The 11,580-nt window shown below is 42.5% G+C and overlaps 1 protein-coding gene across 4 annotated transcripts in view; it reads right to left on the bottom strand.

The window, feature by feature from the left end:
- Nucleotides 1-8,685: 8,685 nt before the first annotated feature.
- Nucleotides 8,686-11,580, bottom strand: part of SEMA3B (semaphorin 3B) — a 427,981-nt gene continuing 425,086 nt past the window's right edge. For all 4 annotated transcript variants that reach the window (XM_085625087.1, XM_085625088.1, XM_085625086.1 and 1 more), the window contains one exon: nucleotides 8,686-10,011. In XM_085625087.1, the coding sequence (XP_085481213.1) occupies nucleotides 9,535-10,011 (477 nt within the window). In that variant the 3' untranslated portion in view covers nucleotides 8,686-9,534. The remainder of the gene's footprint in view (nucleotides 10,012-11,580) is intronic.

Genomic DNA, 11,580 nt, shown 5'->3' with positions numbered 1-11,580 from the left:
GTTTCGACTTGATGAAGTTTTTTGGAGATGCTTGAGATTCAAGTGGACTATTGCGATGTCCACGGCACTGTCTCAGATAGTCGCCACCCACAGTCTGGCCATCAGGAGAACCCTCTTTTTGTGAAGCATTCTGTCACTTTGTAGCAGCCACCTTCTACCTTTGGAAGTGCTGTTTCTGTTCTGATCAGTTTTTTTGTCATCTATACCCTGCTGACGTGCTTGTCTCTTTTTGGGTCCCTTGGAAGAAGGGGTGCTTTTATATGGATCTGCTCTCTTATCACCACAACCACACAGAGAGTGCATTTAACATTCATCAGAGCATTGATACCTCCCAGGGCTCTTTTATTTCAAATGTCACTGAGATAACAGCCCCGGCTCCTTCAATGTCTGATAATACTGATGTTGCTTTTAAGAAATCCACCCTGGGGTTTAGAACCATGATCTTTGGACTTCGGTTGATCCTGTTACTTTTCTCGTGAATTATCACCATTTTCAAACTTTTGGCCTGATTTAGAGTTTAGTGGAGGGGGCCACTGAAAATGCTGATCTCCCTGCTCTTTCAAACTCCTAGTACTTTTGCTTACATTTTTATTGACGGATGGTCAGTTTTCCATCAGTAGAGCCTCCACTGGCTCCACCAGTGTACACCCCTGACATAGCGGCATGGCACCCATCCTGCATCATTAAGGAAGCGGGAGAGCGCCCTTCATTTTTTCTTTAGACGCATGACAGATGCAGATAGAGAAAATCTAGAAAATCCTCCACGCAAAGCAACAAAAGTTGAGATTATTTTTTCTGCTTTGCTTTGGTCCTGACGGGTAACTACATACGTTTGGTGTATGGTCACAAGTACTGTGTCCCTCTTTATATTATCAAGGACCATTTCAGCAATGGTCTCAATTTTCCAATTAACTACATGTCCTACATACTCCTGGAGATGCACCATGCTTTTTTGGGTCTGTCTAAGAACTTCAAGCAATGCTGCTATTGAAAAGATATTGTGATTGGTTGTATATACGTTAGCTGATATGCTTTCCCAAGATTGGCATTGACATCTCAATGTCAGACTCTCACCAACAAAATGACTGCTCCCTGGCATACTAGGTGCCTTTAGGACTAAATTGGAAATTCAGCTCTTCAACCACAGCACCTCAGACCCACACAACTTGTAAGTGCATTAAAGAGAAGTGAACAAACACAAGCAAAAGGACAACCATGCCACAAATCCAAGACTTTTGAGGTGCCGGAGATTTCCTGGCTATTCTAATTCCTTAGGAGCATAGACTGTCCAAGATATGTACTTGTTTCACACAACAGCATAATGAAAGACCACAGCCAGGGCACTGCACGGTGCAATGATGTAAGACAATGCAAACAACATGCTGCAATGCAGTGATGCTGAAACAATGTTATATGATGATATGATGCAGTCAAACTTTGATGAATGTGGACCTCAGAGAGCTTTGTAGCCCGCTCATGTTTGGGCCTTCTCTCGAGATAGAGTAGGTAGAGAGCACACTTTAAAGTCATTCAGTGATACAGAGTGTGCCCAAAAAATGAACGTTAAAATAACCATTTCAGTGGATGCACCGACTCCAATTCTCTGATGACTGCATAGGCAGGCTGAGGACCTTATTGGTGCTACACTCTATCTTGACACACCGGGCATTCCGTCGTGTGCTTCTGTTTAGTTGAAAGATGGACTCCAAGTGTACCTCCTATCAGGAAAGCCGACATCCCAGGACTCATGACTGCTTGTTGTTCAAAGAGTAAAACCTCTTAGAGCACATGGAAGTGCTTTTACGCGACATAGTGTAAATACCTATAGTAAGTTGCGCAAAGCTACACAGAAAAATAGCAGCACTCATTCCGTTCATCAAGTCCGTCTATTTGCATTTTGTGACTGGCCTTTTTCTTCACCTGGGTTTTATATCCCTCCTCTGGTCAGCACGGAATGCACTTTGTAGGGTTTTAACAATATGAGTCCTACATTGAGCTGAATATCCTAATAACTGGTTATTTATGGAACAACGTTTACCTTGTATGTATGAAGAGTTGTTAACCCATTGCTTGTTGGTGATATGAATGTTACATTTGTCTTGGGAATCCAGTAGTAAGAATTTGACTTGGTGCAATGGATTCGGCACGTTTTGGAACTGGTGTTTTTGATATGTTACACTGTGGATGATCAGACTTTGGTAAAACAGGGTATTGTATTTAATTGCTTATACATCACTTTTATCTAGGGCCAAAAGCAATAAAAAAGATCAGGTAAGTTTAAAGGTAAGTGGCAATACAGTTGGAATAGCACGCAAGTCAATGATTTCGATAAGGTTCCTCTGGTGAATTGTTCCTTCAATAAGACCCCTTTAGAAGCTCTTGCTTTGAAATGAAGCTCTTCGTAATTTGAGGTTTTGGACCCGATACCCATTACGATGAGAAGCATTTGTCCTTCCCTAAAAGGAGGGGATATTTTCAATAAAGCCCGTAGAAGAATGGATACCTGGATGAGCCTCCTTTGAGAGCCACTGCTTTTGTTTCATACTTCATTGTCACCTGGTGGCTGGATCAGGCCTCCTTTGCTTGTTATTGCTATGCATCCAGCTTCTTGACCATTCACTGCTGAACCTCAGATGCCAGCAGAAAAGTAATGTAGCTCTCTTTCTTATCCTAAGAAAGTAGGAACTAAGCAATATAATCAACTGCATTTATTATGTTAACTTAATACAATTTGTCTTTTCAGGTTATTTTTTTACATATTAATCCTCACATTATTTTCTCAAAAATGATCGTACCTCTGTACATAATTTGAACTTTGACCTTGTTTGTAATGACATCACATTCCATGTCCAACGTTCATCTCTTTGGCCTGCCCTATTTCACTTCCGTCTTTCCTACGTGAAAAGCCATATATACAAACACACACAAAATTAAACCTAACAAATATTCTACTACTAGAAATATGAGTTTTTGTGTATCTAGTGTCTTGTATGTATCGCACTCACATCCCCTTTCGGCTTTTTTGGAGGCGGGTTCATGGGTGCAGAAATACTGATCTGATGGATGACTTCAACAACGACTTCTTACTCTCTTTACGTGTCATAGCACCACTGGAAACACACAATTCATTTTAGAGTGAACTGTTAATCTCCCACTAGACAAACAGGAACATTCTGGGGAAAAGGCGAACTCTCGCTAATATCATTTTAACTGTCCCAGAGGATGAGATGAATCACTCAGCACATAGACTCTACACAAGTCACATTTTTCCTCTAATTTGGTAGTATCTCTCTGACTTGCACATAAATTTCCAAAACGATGGGCACTTTGACGACCACCGAAATGATATCCTTTTTGGTAATCCTCTAACCAGGAATTGCACATTAAAGATTGAACACCCACCACGATCCAGTACCTTAACTGATGAAAAGATTAGGAAAAAGCAAAGTGGAATCTACAATGCGCCCTCCAATGAGTAAAGTCACACCCCCCATGTCTATCTACCGAAGGTCGCCACAGGCTCGCAGCCGAATTTCTTGATCTCAATTATGATGTGAAATCTCACTTACAATGAAATTCACCCCACTTATACCAGAATTGCATACAACTTTATCAAACTATGCCTGCAGGTAATAAGGCCACCCAAAATAGAAATTTGATGAATGTACACACATACACCATACCTCCCTAAATCAGATAAATATTTCTTGTTTGTGCCCAAATGGTTAACATTGATAATATGGAAGACGCATTTTTAACTGAAAAAATGATGTGCGGTTGGTACTGATATTCACAATTACCAAATGGCAGGTGATGAGATTCAAGACCACATTCATTTTTAGATGCTTATGTGACAATGTGGCAACAATTTTCTTTAAATAAAGATAAAATATATCACAAATTCCTAGCATAACACCCTTTACTCCTCCGGAATTTCACACAGCCCATACTACAGCCCATTTTTTAGGTCACCTTTACAAGTTACACGCATTGTTGATATTTTTCCTTGTTCTTCTGCTTGGGTATTCTCTCACAATCTTTTTTTCTTGATCTCCAGTTTGTTTCTTGATTATTTTGCCCTCAGTCTTTTTGAAGGTGTTCTTTCACAGGTGCCCACTGTATTCCTCTCTAGAAAGATTTTGTCTCGATGTATAATAACATTCTGTCTCTTTCCCTCTCTGTGGTGGCTTCATTCATGATTCATCTGACTTTTAATGGAGTCCTGTGCTGCATGTTGATCATATTTCTAGTTCACCCATCCGTTGTTAGGCATTCATTGCTATTCTGTTTGTTTCTTCACCCAATCCTATCTCACAAGAATTCTGCTTCCTGTAAAGTATTTCCTGTCCTGGTGCTCAAGCCAGTTGCCTATATTGCCTAATGGGTTAGGCCAGCTTTGGTTTTAGTTTCTTTCTCCTACATGTTTATTGACTGTATTTTTCCCTCAGTGTGCTTTGTTGGTGGCCATCCTCTCTTCTGGTTGTCCTATCTGTTGCCTTGATCTTTTGGACGGCGCTGGCTGCCCATGGCACATGTTTTTATTTTTATCCTGTTATTATACAATTTGTTAGCTCTTCCAATCCCTGTCCACTCGCTTCCCTTCTTATACATATATCCCCTAACAGTGTCCTGCACTTCTAGTGTTATTATTTACATTATATTTTGAATCTTTACATAGAGGGTCACCACAATGAGTTGTGTTCATGTGCTTTAATAATTGGTGGTAGATATTTCCTAACTTAATGGTACTCATTTAATGACCTGCAAAGGATGAGATGTTATGTCAGTCCTTAACCCCTTCCCCGCTCATGACGGAACCGCTCCGTCATGAGCCACGGTTGCCGTGTGCTCATGACGGAACGGTTCCGTCATGACACGACCGTTGGCGGCCGCTCCGCCCACGCGGCGCTGTTTCCCCGCCTGTGCGGGGGGACAACGCAACTGGGCGGAGTCATGACGGAACCGTTCCGTCATGAGCACAGCTCAACTGTGGCTCATGACGGAGCGGCTCCGTCATGAGCACCGGGCCACCGCGCTGCCCCCCCGCACCCCCCAGCGCCGCGGCGGAATTCCCGCCGCGGCGAAGGGGTTAAGGGGTCGTAACCAACATGAAGGTCACACCCGGGTCCCCAATGCAGATGGCACCATTTTGTCACTTTTTTCCTAGTTCGCCTCTTTATTTGATTCGCTTTTTTACCTCCTCCTTCTTCCTGGTAAGTTAAGCGTTGATTCAGGTGCAAGTGTGATTTGTTGCCAGCCTAAGTCCTGTTCTTACGGTTGCTGTGTCTCTTTTTAGTTACATGGGTCTGTTTGGCATGCACCTTCTTCCTGGCTCTTCTTCCTGCTTCATGCTTTTAGTCCTTCTCCTGGTGTTACTATCCCAGGCTTTCCTATTTTGTCTTCTTTCTGTTAGTCTTATTCCAGCTTCTCCTTTCTATTTAGAACCTCAATTCCACAGATCATAGTGCTTTTCTCTCACCTTCTCCGAAAACTCTTAATCATACCTTCTGTCTCTTGTGGCCCTGTTTTGATAATCTTGTTCTTTGTTCAGTTTCTCTGTTCTTCATGTTCTTTTCCAGTTGCATGGTGAATTGTCATAGTTATTACTTTGATTTTCTTCTCATTTCTGGGTTTCTGCGTTTCTTTTGGCTACATCTCAACTTCTTCTGGTTGGAGTTCTGTGTCTCTTGCCTGTGTCTTGGTTCTAAAGCAATGAAAAAAACCTCTGTTTGCCCAACTCTAGATGGCAGGAGTGTACACAGCATGTGAACTACTGCAACACCTCATGCAAACATACTATACCTAGTTGTCCTCTATTTTCAGACTATTTTTCCTTTGACTAGTTCTAATTCATTAAACTGCATCTACACCCTCTCACTAGACTTTTGCAACAACCTCTCAAAACTCTTCTGCAACAAAATCACCTCTATATACGGAAACTCCGACCCTCGACTGGTCCCTGCAACCATCACAACTCATCTTCCCATCACGACTGAAGAACAAACCCTGACCTCTTGGCCTGTTGGCACCATCATCAAAACGGCTGCTATCATGAAGACCATCCATGTGACCCTTGCCCCCCACCACCCCTTCACCAAAGGACTTATATGTTATGTTAATACATTTTTAAAGCGCACGTATACCCAGGGGTGTCTTGGCGCTACCGATCAGCGAAGCACTAACACCCATCCAAAATGCCTCCTTCAACTCAGCCACTTTTATGGACAACTGGAAACATGCCACTGTCATGCCCCTTGCTCAAGATACCATTGGCTGATCCAGCCATGCTCTCCAACTACAGACCCATCTGTCTCCTACCATATCCGGTCACCAGTTTAGGGAAATTAATCAAACAAGGCCTCACCGACCACCCACTAACTCCTCGATGCCCCGAGGACTGAATTTAGGTCCAACCACAGTAGAGAAGTCCCCCAACAGATAACAACCTCATGATCCTTAACAGAGAACACACAGGAATCGTCAACACATAACTCCCGGTTTTTTAAACAGTGGAGGGAACTAGAGGCCTTCGGGAGGTGGGTGTATGGCAAGGGATGCACCTTGAAGCAAGTGTTACTACAGGGGTCCCTAAAATCCTTCTTCCATGGGGTATTGAAGACCCTATATTGGGATATCTATGAACAAAGCGTTAGGCTAGAGGTGGACATAAGTCACCCTAACTACAAGGCAGGCCTTAGAAAATTGCCTCATCAGGAGCCCGTTTGTTTGTCCTGAAGAAAACCGCAGACTCAGTAGAGCCATAGACAGAAACATGTCAACGACGGTAACAGCGGTGATGGGGTAATAGTTCCCCTAATGCCCACATTTTTTATTTTATTTAGTAATGTGTCCTATGAATGCATGTAATCTGGGACACTACATTGGATTTTAAACTCACTACTCACGCGGGCCCCCCACTAAAAATTAGATGTGCCTCCCTGTCTTCAGGTGTAGGCCCGCTCTCTATCAAACCTGTTTTTTAGAGAGCGAGAGCCATCCTATGATGAAGCATGACACCTGGTGGTGTGTGAGGACAGCCCTTTACAGTTTTTGATATGCCCAGCACTTTTATCAGGTAGTGCTTCTAGGGAAACTGTAACGTAATGTAACTAATTAGATTACTCGGGTAGCTAAATTGTGTGTAACACACAGGAATCCTCATTATTCTGGGCCTCTCTGCAGCATTTGACACAGTCTTGCATCCAAGGGTCCCATTTTCACAGGATCTGCTCCTTAACAGATAGAACCTAAGCTGTCAGCCTGGCACCTTACTCCTCAGAAGCCTGAAAACTTGTCTGCGGAGTGCCTCTAGGTTCTTCAACACATACATGATCCTATGGCCAACGCCATCTGTGCACACATCAACAGCCTCTCCTATGCACCAACACACAACTCAAACTCTCCCTCTGACAAGACCCCCCCCCCGCCAACACAAGAAACCAGTACACCACTTGTATGATGAAGTTGCTAACTGAATGAAATCAATAAAAGGAGAGGGGCCCCACGGACCACGGGGACATAGCACCGTTTTAAACAGTAAAATAGAAACTCCCCATGGGATGTCAATAGTCCACACACAAATATTCCACAAAAACTTCCTCAAACATACACCAGGCTGACAACACTCCTCAACCTCAGCAAACAAAACTAGTACCACATTAGTGTCAGAATGCACATAACTTGAAAATGTATTTAGTTCAAATTAAATGATTTAAAAAATGTTGTCAAGTGGATTATCAGTGTAATATTGAAATATATTTTAATGTGTGATTGATAAATTTCACACAGTGCTGTCATTAAAGCCCTGTGCATTCTGGCACTTAGGTGGTACTAGTTTTGTACAAATCACACCACCCCTCAGGGAGCTCCACTGGCTCCCGATAAACAAACATGCTCATTTCAAACTCCTTGCACATAAATTCAAGGCCCTACACAACTTAGGCCCCACCTACCTGAACAGTTGCATCTCCATCCACCAATTACCCGGACACCTCCACTCCGCAGGACTCCCACTCGAACACATGCTACGCATATGCAAAACCAGATCAGGAGGATGGGCATTCTATTACATTGCTCCTAAAGCCTGGAACGACCTCTCACTCCACATTAGAGCCTCCTCCTCTTCTTGAATTTCGTAAGAAGCTGAAGACTTGTTTTTTCAATGAACCAATCTATCCAAAGCAGGGCTAGGTACACACACCTGTTCAGCTCCAGGATATTCTTGCGGATGATAGTGTGTTTTACAAAAACATATAACACAACAACCCCAGAAGGTTTTGACTCTACTTCTGCTATTCCATGTGTGCTGTTTTCTGCCAAATACCTTGTGTTTGCATCTGACAACCATACCTTAAGACTGGAGGGAACATCAAGGTGATTTGGTAAATGTTCCATCAGTAGGCAATGATGGAATGGATTTGTAGCTGGGAGATTTTGGATAAACCTAGCACATCTGATGAAAACAGAAGTGATTCCCATAGATATAGAGAGAAATGTTGCCTATGGCTCCACTCTCCAACCTTCAGGCTAAACATATGCGTTCATTCCCAGACTGAAATACGTGTTTGAGTCACTACAGTTTAAACTGAGAACATGCCTCAGTTATGTTGAATAAGGGTGAATGAAATGCATCTGTGATGATTACAGCCATGCTGATGAAATCAGAGGGCATTCAATACACTTGTCAGACTTCCACCTATGATGTTCATATAACTATAATAACGCACATTAAATACATCATTTGTTACTCAGTGAAAATTCAGTCTTCAGCTCAGGATGGGATTGATGCATTCCTCACGGAATGACCTGGTCTGGATATATGACAACCATGGTGCCCAAGCCAGAGCTGAACAGTCAACACCTTTTGTAAAAGCAAAACTCAAATAAAACCCAACATGAGCATCAGAAATAAAACTAAAACGTCCCTTTGGAGTGTGGAGGCAGGGCGAGAGAAAAGGACCACCACAATTGTGACCAAACAACTTGCCAACACCTAATGCTTGATATCAATACTTGGCCATCTGACTTTACCACAATGTTTCTCCCTCACAAAACATGTCCTTCGTGCTGGCACACAGGTTGAGCAAGCAGGGTGATAGAGGACCACCACAACCTGTTGGCGCCCAAGTCCAACACCAAGACCTGCTACAATCCCATACTTGGTCTCCATCTTTGGTTGCTTGGTGTCCAGAGATTCTGGAAGTTCAGCAGAGCATCCAACTGGCCTTGAGGAGGCTATGCGATAGTCCTCTGGATTTTGTTTGCCTGTCTTAATTTCACTTGTTAGCATTCTGGTAAGAGGGATGCTTTGCTATCACTAAAGTGACTCTCCTCTACGAACTACATGTGTAAACAATATTATTAAATAGCTGTTAGTGTTTTTAAGGGGGGAAGCTCATCTGGTGCCACATTCCTCCAGGCATTAAGGTTTTGGCATACACTTGTGTTCAGAGTTGTGTGTATTTTGTCAACACAAAGTTTTTCATCTATGGAAACCTGACTGAAAAGGTCCCAGGGGCAGAGATGAAGTGCTTGTCACCATATAGTTGCACTTCGAGGCCCTCGGTCAGCTCTTGATGTTTCATGAGTCCGTCGGTTCCTGGCTTTTCGCTTCTCCTCCAGGTGCTTCCACTTGTGGGCTTTGGCCCGTACATTAAGAGGTGGAAGTGCTGGAGGTGGCAAAGGCTTCTTTTTGGGTGGATGACTCTTGCGACTCCATAGTTGTTCACACACTTGGTCCACTGTATTGAGGGTGGGATGGTCAACCAGCTGGAGGAAATCTTGGTACCACACTTTGCGGGAACCCGGTGAAGAATGGCTACCTGTGGGACCTTCTTCCTGAGAGAATGAGTCAGCTTGTTGGGCCCCAATAACCTCCAGGGTTATGCGCATGAGGCTTTGTGTGAAGCCATGCTCAGTAGCATGGCACTGGTAGATGCCCCCATCTTTGCGCAGGATGCTGCGAAGAAGGATTCCCCGGTCAGTCTTCACAACTCGCTCATCTAGATGAATCTAAGAATAGAAGGACAGCAAGAAAAGTAAACTCACTCAAATGGTGGTATTTTGTTTCCTTAATCCCAAGCATCCCATCCCATCCCAATATAGACGTCTTACACAACTAAATGAAAGAAGATAGATATATAGCGTAACAAAGACCACTGTGTTCTGAGAGGTAATAAATGAGTTTAACTGAGGACTTCTAAAAATTAGAAGACATAAAGCAGACATTACTTTTGTAAATCAATCTTTTTTCCTTAGTACTGTTTGAAAACTTGTATAGACCTTTCATCTACCATTTCATCCCAACCAACCTCCCCCCGACAAGTACATTTAATACTAGTCTTTGACTTCTGGAGAGGGCTTTCATGACACCCCAAGCCCACAATTCAGAAGCCAGACGGAAGGGCAAAAACGGTACAAAATAGAGATATTCCTTATTGGAATCTGACATCTGCTGTACCCACTTTTTTCAGAGGTGGGTGTTGCTTGCTCTTTTTAGCTACATGACCTCTGATGTGTATGTCAAATGCAACATGTCCTTCCCTACATGCCGAACCACTGGCATAAAGAAGCTGTAAATTAGCTGGTGAATCCAAAACTAGACTAACCAATGGCTATGTCTGCTGGCTTCCCAAACTATGAGTTACGACGAGTGGGGTTCTCAAAATGCTATAGCATGGCTCCTCATTGATAAACGAAGGTGATATCCCTTGCCCTAAAAGGCTACTTACAAATGTCACCAAGGAGGAGCCACTTGCTGCCTTTGCAGTTGTAAATTTGGATCAATTTTTCCAAAGGTGGAAACTTGTAGGCGTTCATTCTGTAGTAAATTTACACTCTGAAATGGTAAATAGCCAAAAGTAGTAAATTTACTACAAATTGTAAGACTAAATTTACATATGTAGATGTACCCCTGTGTAATTCTACCTTTGTGAATAGTCCGTAAGGTGCTTGACAGGTGCTTCTTAAAGATAACTGCTGTGTTCAGTAGCAGTTTCTTTTTATAACCTGTATGTTTGCTAAAGTTCCCATTGTTTTAACGCTGTGTTTGCTAGGAGTTATTTTGGGATGACTATTGCATTTGGTAGGAGTTTATTTGTAAGGCACACTGTGTATGGTTGCAGTTTCTTTGTAGTAAGCTATGTGTTTGGTAGGTGACCCATTGTGGTAGCTACTGTGTTTGGTAGGAGTTCTTGTGTCACAACTACTTAAGTAAGTAGACATTCTTTTGTGATGAACAATAATTGGGAGATCTTTCTTTTTATTGATTTTTAATATTTTAAAATAAACACGACAGAATTTACAAACCATAGTGGTAGAAAGAAAGCAGTGCCATTTTGCTGCAGTATCATTAGTCGGAAACTCAGATCCAAATGATGTACCAGATTCTGAACAATTAAACCTTCATACATATCTAATATCGTCCTATTTTCATATCTATTGAAGAATCAATTAAAAACCATTTATAATCTTACACTATGCAGGCACAAACTATCTTCTTCATCTAATAAAGCACTAGTCATCATGCAGATCTTCTCCTATTTTACCATCAGTTTTACCATCACACCTATGAAACTCTTA

This window comes from Triturus cristatus, chromosome 9, assembly GCF_964204655.1.
Source record: "Triturus cristatus chromosome 9, aTriCri1.1, whole genome shotgun sequence".
NCBI classification, from domain to species: domain Eukaryota; kingdom Metazoa; phylum Chordata; class Amphibia; order Caudata; family Salamandridae; genus Triturus; species Triturus cristatus.
The sequence above is the reverse complement of the archived record's forward strand: the minus strand, read 5'-3'. Positions and strand labels throughout refer to the sequence as shown.